We start from the raw sequence: 21,390 nt of genomic DNA on the forward strand, positions 1-21,390 counted from the left end.
ACTCACTGTATCCTAATTATTTAACCGTTGTTGTATGTTAAACACAACAATAGCTCTTCTTCGGCACCCGGATGTCCTGATAATGTGGACATGCCCACCTTCCAAATGGACGGTAACTGAGTAAGGGCTTGCCCATCATTTCCCAAATGGTCGCCCACATGAGTGGGAGTAATAAAATGAGGGGTACCGCATGAAGGGGGACGTGGTTTGTCCTGTCATGCTTGACTTCGGCAAACGAGCGCTCAATAGGAACGGTAATCGGGTTGGAAGATGAGTCCTGGGTGGGCTTGTTGCTGATGGAACCTGAGATCGAGCGGACCTTGAATTCTTCCCCAGTTAACCGCATCTCAGGTTGGTACTGTCTCATCATTGTGTGCTAAAACTAGTGTGGATTCACCAGGTGAGAATGAGACCAAGTGAAATAAGCTGGTACACCCTCGGAGGCCCTTGAGTTCTTCCCCGTCCCATATGTCCACTGTTGTGTCACAAGATGGTACGGCAATCCCGGATTCATCGAATATGATGGGGGGGACTGAGAGGACCAAACTGGCGTGCCCTTGAGTGCTTCCCCGGGCGCTGCATCCCAGATTCATACTGTCGTATTATTGGATACTGAAGCTCTATCGGACGAGAATGAAACCGGGGACCCATCGGCGTGCCTTTGGAGGACCTTGAATTCTTCCCCACTAGCATTCGCTGCTTGCTAGATCCGTACCACCTAGATATATCAAATGAGAATGAGACCGAGCGGATCCAGTCCCGTAAGGCACCAATGTGCTATCCGATAGTGGGGCGACAGACTGACTATCCTGGCGTTGTGAGCCCGGTGATTCCCGCAAGTGCTGTTCCATTAAATAAGACTGCTGTGAATTGCACTGGCAGCCCCTGTCCACTTGCAGCCAAGTTGATGCGTAGCGGGGTGGTTTGTAAACCCAGCTCCAGTTAGCATCTGTTGATCCGACACAAATGGCGATCGAACTCGTACCGTTGCCTTTGCCTGCTTCAGCCAACCCCGCTTACTTCTCGGAGTTCGGCCGCGAAGTTCGCGGTGTTGATCCTGGTAACATAGACACAGAAACGTTCAAGGAAATTGAAGAGCTTCTATACAAGGTAACATCCATTGCAGGACCCTGTTCCCATCCCCCTCTCTGACATGGTCATTGTGAATTTATTCGTAGCATTCCGTTCTTCTCTTCAAAAATGCCAGACTTACTCCCGAACAGCAGTATGCTCTAACGAAGGTATGCTTGATGTATCGACGACGAGCATCCCGACTGCCTCGAATGTACAACTCTCCACAGGCCTTCGATCCAACGTGCGAGAGTTATGGACATGGGAACAACAAGACAGGAAATAACATGAGATCGATATTGCATCCTGACCTGAAGACAATCCCTCGTATTCCCCAAGTGCAGCTCATTGGGAATGGGACTGTATACAACCACGAGGGGCTCGCCGAGGTACGAGCAGGGAATACTTCCCGACCGAGTCGCAACTGCTGATATAAATTGCGTTGACATCGTTAGGCGAAACTTAAGCATCCTCATCATAAAACGTTCCATAAAACCCGCATACCTGAAGAAGATGACCTCAAATTCACTCGTTTCTATCGCTGGTGGGTTGGGGGGCAAGCCTGAGTATCTGAAGCGAAGGGCATGACGTCATTGTCATTTTGCAGGCACATCGATGCAGCCCTTTACGATCTCTCTCCGTGAGTCCTAACGTTCTCCGAGAGAAGCTTGACTTATCTGTATTCTGTTTTAGTCCCCGGGTGACGACGCTTTACGGCCTCACTGTACCAAAAGGCCCGCGTCAGACTGTCCGCTATGACGATGGAACCGGAGATGAATTGGACGTTCCTCTCGGAACGACGGCCTGTAAGTGTTATCTTCCTGAATAAGGCCTAAGACCCATGAATGCAGTCATTTCGACTCGGACCACGTTCAATCTTCTCTCACCCGAGGAAAAGTCTCTCGCTGTTCGAACCAAAGTGCGTTATGCCCCGCATCCATACGTCTGGATGGCGCCTGCACACAGTCGTTCTACCGGCTTGGGAATCGAAACTGAGGGGCTTGAGCTTCCGCTTAGCGAGTTACCAAAATGGGAAGAGAGCAAAGTCAAGACTTTCCCTGTGGTATGCGCACTGTACTCCTATAGATATCATTGGACAGACATGGCCCCTTTCAGGTTTGGAAGAATCCACGGACTAGCGATCTTCATGTCCAGGTTCATCCTAGTGCTATCCAGGAGCTCATTATCGACCCTATTCCCGCAGCGAAGCAAGCCTCTGCGGGTTCTAGCGTGCTGTATCCAGAGGGTGCACATTTGAAGGATCTGAAGGAAGTACGAGACCTCGTCTATCGAATCCAACGCCCCACCATCTCACCTCAATTCGTTTATCCCCATGATTGGTAAGTACTATTGAGTATCAATTAGAATATTCACTGCACGTACGACTTTGACACCAAGGGAGGAGAACGACCTTGTATTGTTCCATAATCGTGGACTGATTCACACCGTCGTTGGCGCGTTCCGCGATGACCAAGTCAGGAAGTTCCACCAGTGCAACCTCGCTGGTTCCGATGATCCTGTCGGACCTGGCCCTGGGGATATACTGAAGTATGCATAGATCGTTTCTCCTGGGACCTCTTCCTCCACGACCAAGGAAGGGGATTCTCGTTGCGTTCAAATTTGGCCCAAGAAGAGGTGTAGGAATAGCCGCACATATCATCTCGTGTTAAATCAGATGCAGATCTGCCTAAATTCTTGCCATCGGTGTGTTACGCGTATCGATATATCCCTTGCTGCCACTTGCGGTATACCTAGCGATGACTTCCAATTGCTTGCGGACGTGCGTGATTTTGGCTCTTCTCATTCGCGCGACCCTGAACCCTCACCATATGAGGGCTACGTACGTGGATAGTATATTCCCTGAGACTTCCGTCGCGCATTAACTGCGTTTCCGAATGGTATTCCAATGCGGCGACGGAAGGCGATAGGGCGAAGGATGTGTCAACTTTTTCCAGGGAGTTTCTCTGCAGTGACATCCTTAGCTAGAGCACATGGCTTGGCGATGCGTCTCGGGGAGGGGGCTCGGGATGCATGGTCGAAGTAACGGAACCTGTAGCGAGGGTCGGCCCATGGAGGGGCGGATGGCATCTTGGCAAAAAACTTTCGAGCACAGTATTTCAACGGTGGGTGACCGCCCCGATAGATAACCGCGTGCGTCTGTGGAGCTGGTTCTGTTTGAGACCCGAAGCGAAGACTCCGTGGAGTGGAAAAAAGAAGCTTACTTTCGGTATCTTCTTCAATTCAGCCACTCTCAACTTGCGCGCACGCGACAGCCTGTCAGTATTTGGGCACTTATTTCCGCTCGTGGAGAAAAGCAGCCTTGTTCTTCGTTTCATACGGTCCCTACTGTACCAGACTCGTACCCAGTCGGAGGAGCTCCGTGGACGCGCAAAATAATAGCTCTTTAGGCAATGTTCTCACGTTCTGTATTCAATACAAAAGATCACATGGTACGGAGTTAAACACATAGCCGATCACCTACTCCGGAAATGTGGACGCGACACTTCGCTCCTCCGACTGGGGCAAAATGTACTATGGCTGTGCTCCGGCACTGTCCGGCCTCTGTCTTCCCACGGGAAACAAGCTCGCTTCAAGGCTCTAATCATCACACCCCTCCCCAAGCCATCACAGAAAAAATCCAAAACAAATGTAGTAGTTACCCCCACCCAAAATTAACCCAGCCCAACCCAGCCCAACCCGATTCATCCGCTTCTTGCTCATATGTGCTAAAATTATGTTGGAATCTTGTATCGCGCACTCAGCACTTTATCATTATTGAGCCCAGTCAAAGGGAAAACATGGTAGAACTACCTAATCATAGTCCAATCCTGCTCTGGTGTTGATCACTACAGTATCCTCACCCCAAGAAATTGGCCGATGAGGTGAAAAATAATATTATTTTGAGCGCGCGATACAAGATTCCAACATAATTTTAGCACATATGAGCAAGAAGCGGATGAATCGGGTTGGGCTGGGTTGGGCTGGGTTAATTTTGGGTGGGGGTAACTACTACATTTGTTTTGGATTTTTTCTGTGATGGCTTGGGGAGGGGTGTGATGATTAGAGCCTTGAAGCGAGCTTGTTTCCCGTGGGAAGACAGAGGCCGGACAGTGCCGGAGCACAGCCATAGTACATTTTGCCCCAGTCGGAGGAGCGAAGTGTCGCGTCCACATTTCCGGAGTAGGTGATCGGCTATGTGTTTAACTCCGTACCATGTGATCTTTTGTATTGAATACAGAACGTGAGAACATTGCCTAAAGAGCTATTATTTTGCGCGTCCACGGAGCTCCTCCGACTGGGTACGAGTCTGCTACTGTACTACATGGTTGAATGGCTTAAAATTTGCTGTCGATGCGTCGGTAAATAAGTGCTGGGGTGGTGCAACTTCCGTTGACCGGATTGGGCGCTGACTTCAGTCAGCTAATCTTTCTATCTCTCGCGGACTATAACAGTAGCTGCGTGTGTGAAGTCCTGGGTACATATAAGCTTCCCATTTATCGCTCACCACCGTCGTTAACCCTCAGACCAAAAACCATCTGTGCTTCGCATTGCCCTATATCAGCCCCCTTTCCGCTTCTTCACATAAATATACTGTAAACAAAGGCTAGAACATACCTTCCACCACTTTCCAATCGTGCGTACTTACACAGCGCATGATTTAGCGCATGTCTACGTACTAGTACATACACCTACGCGCTGAGTCTACTCAGATTTTAAGGGGGAAAGAGCCTAAGTATTGGCTTCGTCTCAGAGTTGGCTGTTCTCCTCATCACAACAGAAGAAACCACTAAATACGAACCGGTCAACCCCAGTGGTCGCCAAAATAACGATGGACCACCAATTTTGGACTCAGCCTGGAACATATTCAACGGCGTCGAATGCCATTATCTCTCTGTTCGATCCGAGTCAGCGTTCAACAAATCTTTCTCTCTGCCATGAGTTTCCAACTGGTTCGTGCCTCACTTTCGGCCGTCCCGTGCCCTTCTTTCCTCATCTTCCATACGTTGGGATTAACTTTCGCTGCCCCTACACCTATAACTAGGCGCACTCTCCTACCACAGTTTTGTTCCGCTACTCACTTCCTAAGGGTACGGTGTCATCTTGCCCGAACTGAAGGGATATGGTCAAGCAGGTAATCCGGAGGACTTGAAGGAACAGGAACATAAGAAACAGCTAATCGAGTTGGTTTCGATGTTAGAAAAGAAGGAATTCAAAAGGTGGTAACTGTGGGTCATGACTATGGTGAGTGGACATAGAACAGGAACGGCATTCAAGGGACTGTTCAAGCCGATTTTTCTGATTCGGGACGTTATGTAGGGTCTCCCCTCGCGGCGAGGTTCTGTGGCTACAGCGCTTGGACTAGTCCTGTACGTCTTTCCTCCGCCCCTATTGGTTGCTGTGGATGGTGCGATCGATACTGATTGAATACCATATTCATGTTCTATAGTGCCTCATTCCCCTACATGGCGCCCGAAGACAAACCCGTCGATCCAGACGTTTTAATTAAGGTTTTCAAGCCTATACTTGGGTACGAAAACGTTGGAAACATCAAATTCTTTCCTAGTCCCCTAGCCCAGAGCTTTTCTCTCCTAAAGATTCAATGTCAATATATCTCACCCGCAGCTCACGAGTTTCGTTTTCATTCTTCAATGATGGTCCTGGCGCTGATGATTGAAGTCTTTGTCCTTTAAGGGGGAACTTCGACGCTCATTACAAAGTCGCCACTGAACCTTGGTTGGAGTGGGCTGTGGGCCAGGTTCTCGATAGAGTCGTTGATAATCTAACGACATATAGGACAAGGACGAAATCATAAATTTCTTGAGAGACACGTTTGAACGGCCCTTGGTTCCGCGTTGTTACAGATGTGAACGCCGCTGACGAAGCAGGTCAGCTACTATTCCCCGATTATCCGCTTCTTGTCCTCTCATCTGCACCCTCATTCAGCAATACTAACGAATGTGCCTTCGCTAGATCTAAACCCACGCCTCAACCAATTCGACGAGATCTATCCACCTTCCATCACGGGATTCGAAAAAGAGTTTTTCAAGAATCGATGATCCTGCGCATCGGCTGTTTTCGAGTGAAATCAGGCAATTAGGTTGGTGTATGGTCGCCAATGGGTTTACACCAGAGTACCAAAGCAGCAATGTGAGACTGTGAAGCGAGTAGCCAGGAATGTTTGTTGAGTGGGGACTTACTACCGATAATGTTCCAACATCGATAGGGATAAAATGGACAACACGTTTGCCATTTTCGCAGGCTCACTGATTGGTTCAAGGGGATCAAATTTTTGGGACAACACCTTGGGAGAGGCGTGTATGCTGCGAAACGGCGAGTGTGAAGAAGGGTCGATATAGTGACTTTCCCCTGGGTCTTACACAACGCTTCAACTTTAAGAGATTCGAGTCGTCTCAACGCAAGGACATCTAGCCGAGAAGCATCCTTAAACCTCATCATACTAGGGTCATGAGCCGGAAGCTCGTCCGTGCAATGTTCGAGTAGGGAAAAACTTGGATTGAGGTCGCGGTAATGCTGAAGGTCAGGCACAAAGGGGAGGGAGAGGTCCATGACTTCGACCGAGAGAACCCCAAAACCGAGTAGAACTGTTTCCAACGGTCCCTGCTATGCCAATGACTATGTATTTTCAGCGGACGCGAAGGCACCTCATGATGTGAACTCGAATGGTTAGGTTGTTCACGCTACCCCCTGCTCTATAACCCGCATCCTGTGTCGGGATGCCGATTTATTGCATTATTTGCAATGTGTCAGAGATCGGATTCCAGGTGTAGCTAGGAAGGCCCTAATTTGGTATAAAACAGTGGTGGGTCATGCAATCAAGGACGAAGGCCACAGAAAGACAAGCAACATCGATTGAAGCCAGGCAGAAGGGAGTAAAAATCTGTCCCCTATTGATGCACAACAAGGCCCAGGTTTAGAAGCCACACAGTACGTCTGTTGTGGGGCCAAGCCAGCTTGCTTTCAAACTGCTGTATGTCGACGTTTACAGCAGTTTGTTGGAGATCAGTTGGTACGCATGCAGCCGGTGAATCCTTCAGTTGCATTTGCACCTCACAGCAGGGATATGATATTTCGGTTGAAAGTGTAGTCGGCGCGGCGGTTGGGCACCTGCTTGTGGAAAAATCCTGCTGTGAGTAATTCGTGCGGCAAGCGCCGCCTGACTAGCGCTTGTTCGAACTCCGCCTGTTCATTGTAGCGGGAATGCCGAAATCGGACTCACCAATACTTCAGAACCGTGTGCTCAGAAAGAAAAAGAAACATCAAAACCTCAATGCTTCCCGGTCGTCAGATGCTCAGGAAGAGACGCCTGTTTCTCGTAAACGCAAGTGGTCGGGGGTAGAAGAACCCCTTATCACGATCTCGCCTATAGTAAAGCCTAGCCACAAGGGGAAGGAGAGAGAAACTACCAACTCCGAGGTTACAAAGCAATCGAAAAAGCGGAAGCGAAGTAAAGGGAAAGCGCGAGGTGGCCACGTTGGGACCAGCACCGGCCCACCACCAGCGGTTTTGGCATCCACAGACTCATTTACCCTATCCTCTGAGGGCGTGGAACATGATTCAAAGTTTGTGGACAAAGATGCTGAGATACAACGACTTCAAAAGGAATTAGCACTGAAGAATGAAGTAAGCTCATCAGTGTAAAATGGCACTTGGCTCCCTTATGATGAGCATTGTATTAGCTTCTTAACAAGCATGAAAATGTTTTGTCATCTCTTCAAAATGCCCTCCAATGCCAAATATGCCTGGAGATGCTCTGGAAGCCGTATTTGTGCGTTCCCCATTTTATGTACATGGGATCGAGATCCTCGAACTCACGCCATTCAGAGTTACACCCTGCGGACATGTTCTTTGTGAAGGATGCTTGAAGGGCTGGTTTACTACCAATTGTGATTCCGAGGAGCCGATTGTCCCGCATCTGCGAAAGAAAACGTGCCCCTACTGTCGAACCGAAGTCAAAACCCGCCCAGTATCTGTGTATCTCATCAAGTCCGCGGTATCAACCATTATTCCTTCGCTTGACCCATCCTCCTACACTCACCCCGAAGAGGACGCTTCCCAGCGTGACCAGTTTGGTACACTGGAAGTCAAGGATGTTTGGGAAGGAATATTTCCCCCTCTCGCTCCATCTTCTGAGCGCGAACGGGCTGAGCATCCCGACGTTATGTATGATGACGAGGATGGAGGTGTCCCTAGATGTCGGGACTGCATGCATGAAATTTTCGACGGCATGTGTACAGGTTGTGGACGGTTATATCTGGGCGTTGATCAACTTCCCAGTGATGATGAAGGCGAGGAACTGTTCTTCAATTCATTCTTTGACGTCGCAACGGATATCGATGAATACGAGCCGTCATTCATAGATGACGGGGATCAAGAAGACACCCATCCTGTTATGCGTAATTACACGGATGATAGTGAGGCTGACGAAGAATTTCACGATGCACCAAGCTTGGCCGTCCGCGAGGAAAGCGGTCACGAGCTGGACAACAATCAGACGCACAGCAGGCGGCATCGTTATCGTGTGGAAGTTACTAGTGAGGACGAGGACGATGATGATGATCCACCATACGTGCCTAACAGGCGTCGGCAACCTGCATGTTCTGTATCTTCTGACACCGATGGTAGTGACGACATCTCGGTGCAAATCCCTGGTTCTTTAAGGGGCCGTCGTCGAACACGCGTGAATGTGACGGTTGGCAGTGGCGAAGATTCAGAAGACCAAAGAGATCATCTGTCCGATTCCGAACACTGTAACAGTTGGAGATTTCGGGGCGCTAGCGTTTCGGGGCGGGGGTCATACCAGCGCGACAGGCGGAGCCTTGGATCGTTAGCTATTTGCGTCAATCATTTGCCTTTGTCACTGATAGTTGCTTCAGGTCCCCTCGAGATAGTGAAAGCAGTGATACTCACGAACGGGATATGTAAGTTTATTTTGTTGGCATTCCGGCTTTCATTCTCATCCACTTTCCTCTAGAGAAATGTATGGGGAAGATGATTTCCTTCCTGGCCCCTCGCGAGCTCGAAGGCCTCACAGAGCAGGAGATGATGCAATGTCTGATTCGAATGATCCAGCGATTCAGTACGAGTCGTCTGACGAGGACACTGGAGCTCCAATCTTCTATTCCGAATCAGAGGATGGGTGAGTTGCTTCTGCTTCAGTGCCCCCGCATCGCCCCTGCTTATAGCACTTCCTTACGGCTTGCAGAGACGGACTTATTGCCGACAATGATCAATACCACCACCCTTACGAACCAAATAGTCCCACGGGTTATGTTGCCCACGATGACGATGACGATGACGATGACGATGAAGTGTGAGTTTAGGACAAGCAGTGAGATCCATATAAACTGATGCGTTTGTGTAGCTACGATGATAGTGAATCTGATTGATGCATACAACCTCCTAATCCTCATTGTAGAACTTCCACCCATGTAACATAGCTTTTTACGCGTCCCTGTTGCCGTTGGTATGGCCTAATTGTGAACTTTCTGCTAACGACTATAACGAGCTGGTCACTGAGTATACATTAATGATATGTCGATGCTGGATATCTTTGGGGATCGACATGGGCAGCATGCAAGACTTGTGGTACAGGCATTTAAGTAGTAATGGGCGGAAGCGTCTCACTGCAAATAATCGTAGGGGGCGTGAAAGGCTTGACGCAGCCTCCACACCAGACATTTATTGCTTCAATTGCAGCCGCACAAGACCCATCAAGGTCATGCCCATTCCCATGGCACAAAAGCTTCACGGCGAGGAATTTGGCAAAGCAGGTTCCGTCAAGACTCTCAAGATTCCCCAAGCACCCCCCAAGTGCAATACCTTCTACATTGCCCATACAAATACCCTTCGTGTCCTAAGTTCGATGGGGATTAGACTATAGAGCCAAGCCACAGGTAAAAGTACAAGCATTTACCCTTTCCTTGATCAACTACCAGAAGCCATGAAAAAGTTGTCCTGATTCGCAAAATGGAGGACAGCTACTTACGGAAACCGAGTTCAATGTATTGGGCAACGCCGACGCCGAAGCCGAAGCCGCAAGAGCGACAAATGGAAGCACCAGACAAAAAATCTTAACCATCTTCGTCAAATGTTGACGCAGCGTTCGATGGAGTGTTGCAGACTGCGTTCACAGTGAGCTGGAGGGGAGTACTCCCGAAAACTTGCTCATATTTATGGCTAATGTGTTTGAATAGGTCATGTAGACACTTCTCTGGAGATCATTCCGACAGCGGAAAATTTGTCAGACCACCCTCAGGAGAAAAGCAGGCAGGTGGGCGTATGATCGACATATGTTCTTGATGACGGAGTTGAATGCCTATTACAGTAAGGGACCCCACATCGAAATACCAAGATCTTGCTGTTTTCGGTGGCGTATGGTTCCGGCGATATGATGGAAGGGTGAGAGGCAATTTCGGCAACTGTAAATCGAAGCTCATCTGCTTCGAATCCCAAAGACCGAGAAAAGTGACAGCGGAGCCATGGAGCCGCAGAACTCTGTCAAATTCGGCTCTTGCACACGAAGGTCATACCCTGGAATACATTGACAAGCTAGGCCGACTCGTGGCTTCTCTCGCCTGCTCCCTGCGGTGTCAGCTCAGTTCATCTGGTACTACTTCGGCACAAATCAGTTATGTAGGATGCTTGTCAAGTGAGCGAGCGGGATCATGCGGTCCGAATGCTTCGTTCAGGGCGTGAGAACCGCCAGCAGAGAGACAGATTCACCCACCGGGACAGTGGGGCCGTGAAATCTCAAGTGGATGTCATGTAACTTTAAACCTAAGTAAAATTGTGTGGGGGAGCGGTTGGCAATCGGAAACCTTATGTAAATTTTAATGCGTAAAGGTAGTTTCGCTGTAGCTTCGCGAAGACTTGAGGATCTTCAAAGAAAAATACAACCGGGTTCTCTGCAAAGTTACTGATCGCCAGCTCCGGAGTGACAGGGCTTCTAATGGAAACAAAGCGGCTGAAGCGATCCTCTGCAACAAAGGCCTCAGCAAAAGGCGGAACAGCCCAGAACGGGGAACAAGTCATTGATAAGCGATGAGCCAGCAGACTGGTGAGGTATTATATGAACAAGTATGCCAAAGATTGTCCATTGGGTAATTCAGAGAATAGTACATTTTTTTCTAGGAGAAACGGTAAGTATACGTCTTTTTACGACGACAAGGGGCCGAACCTAGCTATCCTCCCGACGCACGTTACAACCCATAGAGCTCCTCTTTTGTGTCAATGCCTGGGTACACCCCCGTGCGTGAGAATAAATGCAACAGAATTGGACAAAAAAAGACGCACCCAGCTCCTCCTTGACACCACCGAGTTCGTTGAGATAAGCCTCGTATTGGCTCTTGTTCTCAACCTTCTCTTTGATTCCTTCGAATATCCTGACGGCCGTCGAATAGTCATCCACACGCCTGGCCGCACGGAGAGCAGCTTCGATGACGCTTGGCGCAGGGACAAGATCATAAGCAAAGCAATTATTTAACCCACGCTGAAGCTCGAAGAGGTCTTCAGCCGATTGGAAAAAGTTGGTATAGCGCTCGGTGAAAGACTCGAATGTCTCGACATCATGCTGGCCAGATGAACGGACCTGCGACCTGGTGGAAAATGCACGAGAGCCCGTAAAGGTGGGACGTGCAGCAGCCCGAAATGCCTTTGAAGACGGCAGCACCACAGCTAATACCCTGCGTGACATGGAGGACTGAGATGTGTGTGGATTTTGGGACCTTGAGAACAACTCCCCGGCAATTTCCTGACCGGAATTCCCCGACATCGAAAAAAAGTTGACGACGAATTTCTGCAACCTTCAGCATCGACCGTATTGACCTCAAGATGAGCGACGGTACGTTCGCCGACAGCATGAACTATGGCTTCAACACGTCTCTACTTTTGGTACCACCGCCTGCACCTTGTCATTCCCGGCAGACGACGTTTCCAGCATCTGCTGACAAACCTCATCTGCGGCTCACGGCCTCCAACTCTTTGCACGTTTTTCACCCCAACAGTGCCATTGCAGCACCGTACGACAGTGTGCTCTGATTTTTTCGCCCATCATCACCTCTCCTTTTGGCGCTGTGCGCCTCGTCATCTGCGTCTCGTCCAACACCTAACACCTCCTTCCAGCCTGGCAACAAAATACGACTACGGTAGAGCCTCAACAAACAGATGAAGGATGGGGTAATGCTGCGCGCAGTCCATCACCATCCCCTAATGGAGGGGATAAAGATATGAAGAATGGCATTCGTGGGGGGCAGCGAAGCCGCAGTCGCAGCCCTGTTCGCGTGGACCGTGGAAGGCAAGTCTGGAGCATCCGTGTGTACGCACTGCCACTGACTTGTGAAGGATGGATGGTTCCAGCAATCCTGGCAACAATCTTCATGTCTCTGGGCTCGACTCGAAGGTTGACAATCGCGAGCTCGAGGCAATCTTCAGCAAATACGGAAAGGTTGACGTGTGTCTGTCTATTGTGTCAATTGCTATTAACATTCACGCAGGTGGAGAGAGCTGCAATTATGCACGACCCCCATACCCGCGAAAGCCGTGGTTTTGGGTTTGTCACCATGGAGTCTGTAGAAGGCGCGGATGCGGCATCGGCGGCTCTGAGTAACACAGAGCTGTTTGGAAAAACTATTCGTGTGGAGAAGGTTTGTTTCGTTCTTGATGTCGATCCTGCATGCTTGACTGTTCCACCAGGCTCGCCGTGGTAGAGCTCGCACACCTACTCCTGGAAAGTATTTTGGTCCTCCCAAGAGGGCTGAATGTAGGTGTTGTAATTAAGCGATGTCTTCACATTACTGATGCACCTCTAGACGAGCGTCCCTATGATCCGCGTCCCTACGATTCCCGCTATGCTCGGCATGACAACCGGCGCGATGACAGGTCTGTCACACATTCATTTCCTTCCCACTGTTCTCAATCATTGCCAGGCGTGCGTACGGTGGAAGATACGAGAGGTATGATCGAAATGATGACCGCCGCCCGGAGGAGAGGAGGTTTGATGATCGCAGAGAGAGACGGTCAGTTTTTGCTTGTTCTGTCCCTTCTGTGCTCCTTGTGAACTGTCGTGCCATTTAGCTACGATGATCGACGTGACAGGCGTGACCGCTTCTGAAATTTCACGTCCATTGGATGATGTCTTGGTCGCCGGTGGTTCTGCTTTTCTGTGGTTTATCTTCCCTTGTAGGCGAATGAATGGTAAGACCTAGGTTCATGGTCAGAAAATTGTCATGTCTTGTCCCTTGTGTGTCTATATATGTAGCTATGCATCGTAATCTCTTCTTGGCCCCTTGGGTTCAGGAATTATTGGCAATTTGGTCACAATGTTATATAATGAGCACTTGTTGCACTACATAGTTCGGCTACAAGTATCCTAACGTGAGAATTCTATGTTGTTATCTGTTTGACACTTTGAACGATTTTCGCCGTTGTGAGATGAGTTATCGTGTAAGTTCCGCCTAAGGATGCCCCCTGGTGCGCCATATCATGGGAGGGTGCCTCCCTACACTGATATACGCGTCGACGCGTTCGCGACACCACATGGCGAGGAAAACGAGGTCACTCACCTCCACTTGCTCACACATGTGCATTCCGACCATATCTCTGGTTTGGAGAACCCAAGCTTCGGACAGCCCGTTGTATGCTCCCTTGACTCGAAGAATATGCTGTTAAGAGCTGAAAAAGGACCCGACCGGATCGCGTATGATCGTGGCCACACCCCGCATGTGGTGAGACCGTGGGCTCATTTGCAAACGAATGGGCGCGACGGACGCGGGATATCGAGGGACCTACTGGTATGGAATATTCATGCATCTTCCTCCTTATGCAGCTCAGCTTATTCACTCTAGCGGCCGATACCACTTAACTCGCCAGAACGCTTTCTTCTCAAAGGTGATGAAGAGGTTACTGTCACGGCTATCGATGCGAATCATTGTCCTGGAGCCGTCATGTAAGCCCTTCCTTAGATTGCTAACGACCTATCGGTTGAGAAGAGGACAGGTATCTTATTGAGGGCTCCAAAGGTGCAATTCTTCACACTGGAGACTTCCGTGCTGAACAGAGTTTTCTGGAAGAAATCAAGAAAAACCCTTTTCTTGCTCCGTACCTTGCGGTAGACTCGCGCTTGGACTTCCGCCATCTTTCGGATCCGTCTGTGGCGAAAGCGCCGCAGCCCATTCTTGAAGCCATCTACTTGGACACTGCCTGCCTTTTAAGCACCATAGATGCACCATCGAAGGTATTTCTTTGACAATGTGGGCCGAGGGTAGCCGTGTAATGGCATCTCCGTATATAGAGGGCTGCCACTTCTGGCCTTGTCAAGTTAATGAGCAAATACCCTCGAACGACGCGATTCTTCATCAACGCTTGGACGTGGGGGTATGAAGATATATTGAAAGAAATTTCCAAAGCTTTTGGTGCGAAGGTAAAGCTTCCTCAATTCCGTCTTGAAAGAGCATTGATGAGTTTTTCGTGCAGATTCACGTAGATAGATACAAACTAGTGATATTCTCGTTGCTTCAATCCGACCCTATGCTTCGGGCCATCATAACTCTTGATTCCTCGTCGACCCGTTTCCACGCATGCGAGCGTTTCAATCGCTGTGACCATGTGCCTTCAGATGATGCCGACGTAGTCTATGTGAATGCGGTAGAGTGCTCACTTGGCACTTGGCACTCTTGGTACTCTGACACGAAGGAGAAACTTATCAACGGAGAGTTGATTCGTAGCCTAGTCAGTGAAACTTATCTCAAACTTCTGCTACATGTTGATGACCGCTTTGTGGCAGATCGTGCCTCTCGCTCGGCATTCGGGCCTCCCGGAATTACAGCGATTTGTCTCACTCTTCCGACCGAAGCGAATTGTTCCAAATACTGTTCTTCCACAGTATCATGGCGCTGATTGGGCATGTATCCCGATGGCGTTCGGCCATTGCATGAGCCCCGGGGCCGCAGAAAAGGTCAAGGAAGATATGCAGGCTAACGGGTATTCTGCATGGACCGACATGCTGCAGGACCGGGGGGATGGTCTCATACAGGATGATTTGGATTCCCAGGCTTGGGCTTCAAGAGGAGGCAGGTCGCCGCAGTTAGATGGGGTGTTCACTCCCACCTCGGTTCAGAATGTCGAGCTTCCCAAGGGCGTCAATTTAGGTTCATTATTTCCCCATTGGGAAAAGAGTGCACTTAGCACGTCATCAGCCAGTCATGAGGGACGTAAATGGCGTGTCATGGAACAGCTCGAGTGTTTCCTTGGTGGAGGGAGTGCCGCTGAGAGATTTAGCAACCCCATTGCGGGAGGAGTCTCCCACGACACCTCGTGGCAGACGACTCGGCTGCAACCCCATGGGGTCTGCCCGTCAACTCGGTCTGAAAACGCGCTCGTTTGCCCAGCAAACCATTGTTCAAGCAACTTACCTCTAAACAACACCTTGCCTCACGGGGCATCCTCCGCAAAGCCCTCCCAATGGCAAGCCAGATCAATCCAGTCGAAGGAGTCCATAACCGGCTGCAATCGACAGTTTCGCACCGCTCAATCCCCGAAAGGGACGGGGGTTGGTACGCCTGCTCGGCCAAGGGGCGAGAGGGAATCGCAGGAACATAACTCACGCACGTCCGTGGAAAACCAACCTCGCTCTACATCCGGCCAGAAAGACAAGCTACCTCATCAAGCTTCATTATTAGCCTCTGACGCAGGCACAGATGATGATATTCTTCAAGAACTTGCGCGTGCTAGAAAAAGCCCGTCCAAGGAACCGTCTCACAACCCGCAATGTGATATAGATGCTCATTCGAATACGAGGCCTAGCAGTCCTTCCTCTCTCGGCCCTCTTCAACCTATTTCCAACGGCGTTTCACCCCGAGTTCAGTCCCAGTCCCAGATTCTCAGTGGAGGAAGTCAAACTTCTCTTGACGAGATCGTGTCAACTCGACCCTCGAAGGACCATGTCTCATCTCCCTCCAAGGAAGGCGTCTCGCGACGTGCCTTGTCTACTACTTCCATCGGTTCGGACGCTACTTTCCGATCTTCCCATGATCTATCTAGAAACGACGCTGCTGCGAACTCGCCCCCCGCATCCGTAACCGGTCTCAAACCGACGAAGCGGTCGTCTGACCCTGCGGTTCTTGCATCTCAAAAACGTCAGCGTACAGGCTTGAAGGAGTTGCTCAGAAAATGCAGCGACGCAGAGATGCGAATCGGCGCTCCCCTTCAAGTTTCTCGCACGTCCAGTTCACTACGTTCGATTCCCCCCAGAAATAGCAGAACGAACACCTCAGCCGGGGAGGAAAGTCGCATTGGGATACACACCCTTCCACTTACCGACGAATCACCTGGTTCTACCGATGTGCACCTTATCAAGGGAAATATGGAAAGACTCCGAGATGGGGAGTACTTGGAACTTCGCTGCCTCGACAGCCAGTGAGCCGGAACGACTATTTTATATTATTTATTCTGTTGTTGTGCTCGGAAAGTGTTGTTCATGACCTGTCTTCTTTTTCGAAAGAAAGAATACCTTTTATTATACTAGAAATATATCGATAAACATTATGGAGTCTGCCAAGAAGACAGAAATCGAAGAGTGTACAACGAACGTCCCACTCGATAGACGCGATGGACCCGTGGTTGTCAAGACTCGTTCGATGTCTGCGATGATACTTCACTGGAGGAGCCGAAAGTAGCTGAAGAGCTTTGGACGTTACTCCCGCTGGTCACAGAATTAAATCACATGCATCAACAAAATCCCTCTACTGCAGGAATGTAATCGGTACAAGTAGGATAACCAGTCCGAGTAGCACAACTGCCGCGAGTTTGACCAGAAGAGTTCCATGAGCTCGACGACCCCGCCCAATCCCACTAAATCACTCTCAACATCAGAATCCTCGCTAAAAAGGTGATCCACATCAGGAGAAACGCACCATGATGTGGGTCGGATACGAGCACATGATTCTTAAAGAAATCAGGCGGGGTCACAGGTCGAAGAAGGCCACCTGGCTTGGGGTGAACCCCATCCGCTCTGCTGAGGCTTACCAGTGGACAAGCGAAAATGAGGGGTTAAGAATATGAAAGGCGCCACGAGGACCGCCGCTCGTCCCTGGATCTGGCCCCCAATCAACGGCTACATCCTTATCTACCTCCGCCGTGCCTGGTTGTTCAATGGCTGGCTTCCGCGGATGAAATAGCTCCTTTGCATACACGGACGTCAGACTTCTAGCATTTTGTCGGGTGTTGAAAAACTAACCAGGTCTGTCATTACTGCTGGATCCGAGGGTCCTGTTTAGCACTCCGGTTCCCAACAGGAAGGTGACCTTTAGACAAGAGGGGGCGACGTGAACAGGGGAAGCAGGATGCATATAATGAACAAACCTTGAAAAAAGAAGACGGGCCGATCGACATCTGGCTAGTAGCAAATGAGCGAATTACCTTGCATCCCGGCCCTCACAACAAACAAGAGTGCAGGTCCCGTCTCAAAAGCCAAAACACGTTGAAACGAATCACTCTCACATAGGGAATAGAGGATTGGTTCCGTGTGGATGATGACAAACCTGCAGACGATTGCAGTCGTTGAGCAGTCGAACTCGCAGCCTAATGAATACTTACGCTCGTCCGCCTCGAAGTGGGTGCGATCTGTGACAAAGTGAGACAATGATCAAGGAGTAACTACATAGAACGAAACGACATCACAAATGAGGCACAAGAATGAGATGTTGGGGCATTGAGGAATTCGGACGGAGGGGAGACAAGGTAAAACAACGGCCTTCAAGGTTTGCTCCATCAGTCCACGTATCCGGTAAGAAGATCTCTTCGCCGTTAGTTCTCGCGGTAAAGGGCGGGTGGACAACTTGACACCCTCGGAAAGGCAAATGGACAACGCCGACGTCATGTTGCGCAGATGTCTCTGATAATTGACGCTCTTTCGAGTCGCGATTGCATCTCACCTGGTGAGGGCGTCGGGGTCTGATAACTCGGCTAACGAGGTAGGGGGTTCCATACCTGACCGTTCGGACAGTGGCTCGTGGCTCACTTTCGAGATGGATCAACCACAACGAATGGCGTTAAAAAATAATAGACTAGACTAGACGAGACTAGACGAGACGAGACTAGACGAGACGAGGCTAGACGAGACGAGGCTAGACGGGACGGGACTAGGCTGGGCTAGACTAGGCTGGGCTAGACTAGGCTAGACGATTAAAGAAATTAGTTGTACCAACTTCCAAGCTACATTTTTGATGCTCTTCCCTTGCTAGTTAAATCAATATCACACGCCTTCTTACAGCCCTGCCCACAGGGCAAAGGCCAAAGGACAATGCGAAAATAGACTAGACTAGGCGAGGCGAGGCGAGACAAGACGAGACTGGACTGGACTGAACTGGACTGAACTGGACTAGGACTAGATGCCAATCCGATCGCCTGCAAAGATGTAAGTGGTATTGGAGGTGACAAAACGACTTCGCACCAGCGACTATCTAATGTGGTGCTACCCTTGCACTCTGAGGAACGCAGTGAGCAATTGGTTTTCGCCATTGTAAGCACTCGATTAACTTACCTCGAAAATGTCCTAGAATCAGAGGGCAAGCGCACCGCTGGTAAACTTACCTGTTCAATTCCAGCAAGTGACACTTGGTCAGTAGAGAATAGACTAGACGAGACTAGACTAGACTAGACGAGACGAGACTAGACGAGACTAGACGAGACGAGACGAGACGAGACGAGACTAGGCGAGACTAGGCTAGGCTAGACGAGGCTAGACGAGGCTAGACGAGGCTAGACGAGGCTAGGCGGGGGGACGGAATTCGCCGCACGAGGGACACGAAATGGAAATACGCCCTTGGGGTCAAACCAAAAGGAAGGGGTTGATGATAAATAGATTCACTCTCGGGACTGGAGGTCACGGAACTTGGGTATGAAACGGCGTTCTCGGTAGGAGGTGCGTGCGAAGTCATGCAAGACCCTAGTGAGACGTGAGGTGATCGAGGCCCATTTAGACAGCTTCAAAGGATGGATCAGAAGGAGTAGCGGAGAGGGGTTGTCCGAACTGTAATTGAGAGAAGGCGGCAAGGATGGAGGCCAAGGGCGACGTTGCGAAGGATTAAGGAAGGCGCGTCAAACAGAGCGGTATTGTACTCGGGAGGGGGCGTGAAGCTGCCGCTGCACTCCGGAGAGGGGGTGAGAAGGGTCGCGCCAGGCAGGGCGGGGTCAAAAGGCTCAGCGGCAGAGGGCGACAGCGGACTGGTCGGGAAACTCGGGAGGTGTAAAGAATCCAGTGGACTCCGAGATGGAGTCAATGCTCTCAGGTGGAGGCGTCGGAGGGGATGACGAAGCCACCGACTGTTTTGTCCAGAGATAAGAGAGGTCAAGTGGGGGAACACCAGAGCGCCTATTTAATTTGAGCGAAATCCATTCGTGGGTCCTTTTGCGTACAGCGGAGCAGATGCCAGGGCCCTGGAAAACGGCAACGTAAGGCAAGGGAGGTAGGGGGGTAGGCAGATTAAGAACGTACCGAAGGGCGGTCTTCTCCCTGGCCACAGCAAACAATGTTGAATTTCTTGCAATCGTAGCAGCGATGGTCCGCTGGGTCGTATTCTGTGTCTGTCTCGCTGTATTTTTTACAGGCTTTCTTGCGGAACCTGCAAATCCAGCAGCCATTCTTATTTTTCGTAGCAACGAATTTGGGTGGGTTGAGGCCATTGTTTTCTGGGAGAAAGACGTGGAATACATAGGATGGCATATTTTTGCGGTAGGGGCAGGAGAGACAAAGAGTGTTGGGGGGGGGGGGGGGGGGGGGGGCTTGATGAAGGGGGACCCCGGGGCGATTCTAGCCCTCTAGATATTAAGTGAACAAGTTGGGAAGCTTTCCATTTGACCGAACTGACGGACATTGTGTTAAAATCTCTATTCTCGATCCTGGCAAATGATTGGACAGCGTCAAGGAATTGATTCACGTTCAAAGTCCAAGCTCGACTTCTATGGTAACTAATTGCTGTGAAGGTAGTTGAAATCATCTCCACGCATTTTCCACGCATCAAGTCCGTAAGCGGCGTTTGTATCGTTGCATAAACCTCAACCAAGAGGGTTGGTGAGAACAAAACCATGATCAGAACCGCCATGAATGAAAAACTGAACCAGAACAGGAACCTCACGAACAAAAAGAAATACCGTAACAGAGCCCTCCCCATACGGATCGTTCTACACCTGGAGCAGCACCCTGGGGGGCGAACTGAGCCTCCCTGAGAATTGGCCGAAGTGCAACGGGGTTGTTGTGGTATAACCGGACCCTCCGCGGTCACGCACATCTCGCCAGTGTGGTAACGCATTTCCCCGTGGTGGCAATTCTCTTCATATAGAGGCACCCATCATCGTCACCCTTTGGAACAAAACCTTCAGGCATCCCGCCCGCGAAGGCTACCGAAAAAAAAAGGGACGGTGATCGACGCTTACATAAGCAACTTTCGCCTCCACACCCTCACCCTCAAAACCTATCATCCTTACCTTAGGTTGTAAATTTTACTAGAATTATTTGAATACGTAAATATCGCAATACGCGCTTAAATTTCACATCTTTATTAGGGTCGAAACTGAATTCAACTTTTCTTCATCATCTCAACTATCACTTTCGAGCTGCTGCTCGCCTTCCGCACATTGTTCTTATTTATGGTGAGTCACCATGAAGCCATCATGAATGCGAGGAAAATGTGGACAGTATCCTTTCTCATGATCTTGAGTCTGTCGATCTCAGGATATTTGGATGTTTCACGGTACCAACATGCATATGTTCGATCGCATGCACCAGTTTGGAACAAGTGTTTGTTCGAAATTGCACCGGCAAGACTACTCTCCTGTGCTGCCAATGGCGCGTTCCTGCAAGTTGTATCCGCATGTCCTCCTCTAATCACGCGCGGAATTCTAAGCGGACCAACTACCCTAATCCCCGAGCCCTCCCTGCCAGCATGCCGGGTCCTGTGTTATCCTGTGTTTTTGCAGCGCCAATGGGATTCTGCGGGTGCTCACCACTGCAAATTAGGGGCTTGCCCCTTTGTGTGGCTTATGACCAGGTTGGATCATTCCTTTCATCCCTCTGGTGACTTACGTGTGCACTTCCGACTGCCTGTCTGTGTTGCGCTGTGCGTTGGTTTTTCAGATTCTGCATCCGCTCCCTCTCACTGTGTTATTTGACTGCCATAGTGCGTCCTCGCTCAGCTGATTAGACTGCATGTATCCAAGGATGTACGTATAACTACCCATCTGCCAATATATGTTATTTCTGGATCTTTGTACCGCTTAGAATTTCCCATGTCACGCGCAGACTCA

At 49.9% G+C, this 21,390-nt stretch overlaps 10 protein-coding genes across 10 annotated transcripts; 6 read left to right on the top strand and 4 right to left on the bottom strand.

Moving 5' to 3' along the window:
- Window positions 1-141: 141 nt before the first annotated feature.
- EI90DRAFT_3053539 (uncharacterized protein) lies at window positions 142-884 on the bottom strand. Its single transcript, XM_039060026.1, has 2 exons — window positions 806-884; window positions 142-718 (listed from the first exon to the last, which is right to left on the bottom strand). Exon 2 carries the CDS (start codon window positions 591-593, stop codon window positions 348-350), a length of 246 nt encoding a protein of 81 aa, XP_038917392.1. The 5' UTR covers window positions 594-718; window positions 806-884; the 3' UTR covers window positions 142-347.
- Window positions 885-963: 79 nt separating this feature from the next.
- On the top strand, window positions 964-1,335 carry EI90DRAFT_3053541 (uncharacterized protein; the record flags this gene model as incomplete). The annotated part of the gene is made up of 1 exon (XM_039060027.1): window positions 964-1,335. The coding sequence occupies one exon, from the start codon at window positions 967-969 to the stop codon at window positions 1,150-1,152; it is 186 nt and encodes a 61-aa protein (XP_038917393.1). The 3' UTR covers window positions 1,153-1,335.
- Window positions 980-2,608, top strand: EI90DRAFT_3053543 (taurine catabolism dioxygenase). The gene is made up of 8 exons (XM_039060028.1): window positions 980-1,110; window positions 1,179-1,244; window positions 1,300-1,460; window positions 1,527-1,615; window positions 1,679-1,711; window positions 1,765-1,877; window positions 1,923-2,134; window positions 2,188-2,608. Exons 3-8 carry the CDS (start codon window positions 1,359-1,361, stop codon window positions 2,413-2,415), a joined length of 777 nt encoding a protein of 258 aa, XP_038917394.1. The 5' UTR covers window positions 980-1,110; window positions 1,179-1,244; window positions 1,300-1,358; the 3' UTR covers window positions 2,416-2,608.
- A 3,358-nt stretch (window positions 2,609-5,966) lies between these two features.
- Window positions 5,967-6,808, bottom strand: EI90DRAFT_645012 (uncharacterized protein). Its single transcript, XM_039067904.1, has one exon. The coding sequence runs from the start codon at window positions 6,637-6,639 to the stop codon at window positions 6,166-6,168; it is 474 nt and encodes a 157-aa protein (XP_038917395.1). The 5' UTR covers window positions 6,640-6,808; the 3' UTR covers window positions 5,967-6,165.
- A 432-nt stretch (window positions 6,809-7,240) lies between these two features.
- On the top strand, window positions 7,241-9,580 carry EI90DRAFT_3153943 (uncharacterized protein). The gene is made up of 7 exons (XM_039065898.1): window positions 7,241-7,713; window positions 7,770-7,858; window positions 7,915-8,916; window positions 8,967-9,011; window positions 9,065-9,229; window positions 9,296-9,403; window positions 9,455-9,580. Exons 1-7 carry the CDS (start codon window positions 7,291-7,293, stop codon window positions 9,477-9,479), a joined length of 1,857 nt encoding a protein of 618 aa, XP_038917396.1. The 5' UTR covers window positions 7,241-7,290; the 3' UTR covers window positions 9,480-9,580.
- Window positions 9,581-10,859: 1,279 nt separating this feature from the next.
- On the bottom strand, window positions 10,860-11,853 carry EI90DRAFT_2971339 (cytochrome c oxidase polypeptide 6, mitochondrial). Its single transcript, XM_039055719.1, has 3 exons — window positions 11,386-11,853; window positions 11,270-11,326; window positions 10,860-11,219 (listed from the first exon to the last, which is right to left on the bottom strand). Exons 1-2 carry the CDS (start codon window positions 11,783-11,785, stop codon window positions 11,292-11,294), a joined length of 435 nt encoding a protein of 144 aa, XP_038917397.1. The 5' UTR covers window positions 11,786-11,853; the 3' UTR covers window positions 10,860-11,219; window positions 11,270-11,291.
- A 580-nt stretch (window positions 11,854-12,433) lies between these two features.
- Window positions 12,434-13,201, top strand: EI90DRAFT_3015647 (uncharacterized protein; the record flags this gene model as incomplete). The annotated part of the gene is made up of 6 exons (XM_039056916.1): window positions 12,434-12,541; window positions 12,585-12,734; window positions 12,784-12,850; window positions 12,900-12,969; window positions 13,017-13,106; window positions 13,165-13,201. The coding sequence occupies 6 exons, from the start codon at window positions 12,434-12,436 to the stop codon at window positions 13,199-13,201; spliced, it is 522 nt and encodes a 173-aa protein (XP_038917398.1).
- A 292-nt stretch (window positions 13,202-13,493) lies between these two features.
- EI90DRAFT_2994831 (beta-lactamase-like protein) lies at window positions 13,494-16,560 on the top strand. The gene is made up of 6 exons (XM_039056175.1): window positions 13,494-13,880; window positions 13,935-14,035; window positions 14,086-14,323; window positions 14,381-14,509; window positions 14,563-14,817; window positions 14,873-16,560. Exons 1-6 carry the CDS (start codon window positions 13,551-13,553, stop codon window positions 16,505-16,507), a joined length of 2,688 nt encoding a protein of 895 aa, XP_038917399.1. The 5' UTR covers window positions 13,494-13,550; the 3' UTR covers window positions 16,508-16,560.
- A 2,727-nt stretch (window positions 16,561-19,287) lies between these two features.
- On the bottom strand, window positions 19,288-19,770 carry EI90DRAFT_3015649 (uncharacterized protein; the record flags this gene model as incomplete). The annotated part of the gene is made up of 3 exons (XM_039056917.1): window positions 19,288-19,459; window positions 19,504-19,524; window positions 19,583-19,770. The coding sequence occupies 3 exons, from the start codon at window positions 19,768-19,770 to the stop codon at window positions 19,288-19,290; spliced, it is 381 nt and encodes a 126-aa protein (XP_038917400.1).
- A 667-nt stretch (window positions 19,771-20,437) lies between these two features.
- EI90DRAFT_3053576 (uncharacterized protein) lies at window positions 20,438-21,303 on the top strand. The gene is made up of 2 exons (XM_039060029.1): window positions 20,438-21,203; window positions 21,265-21,303. Exons 1-2 carry the CDS (start codon window positions 20,734-20,736, stop codon window positions 21,281-21,283), a joined length of 489 nt encoding a protein of 162 aa, XP_038917401.1. The 5' UTR covers window positions 20,438-20,733; the 3' UTR covers window positions 21,284-21,303.
- The last annotated feature ends 87 nt before the right edge of the window (window positions 21,304-21,390 follow it).

Source organism: Cantharellus anzutake, assembly GCF_015039405.1.
Source record: "Cantharellus anzutake strain C23 chromosome Unknown EI90scaffold_18, whole genome shotgun sequence".
NCBI lineage: Eukaryota > Fungi > Basidiomycota > Agaricomycetes > Cantharellales > Hydnaceae > Cantharellus > Cantharellus anzutake.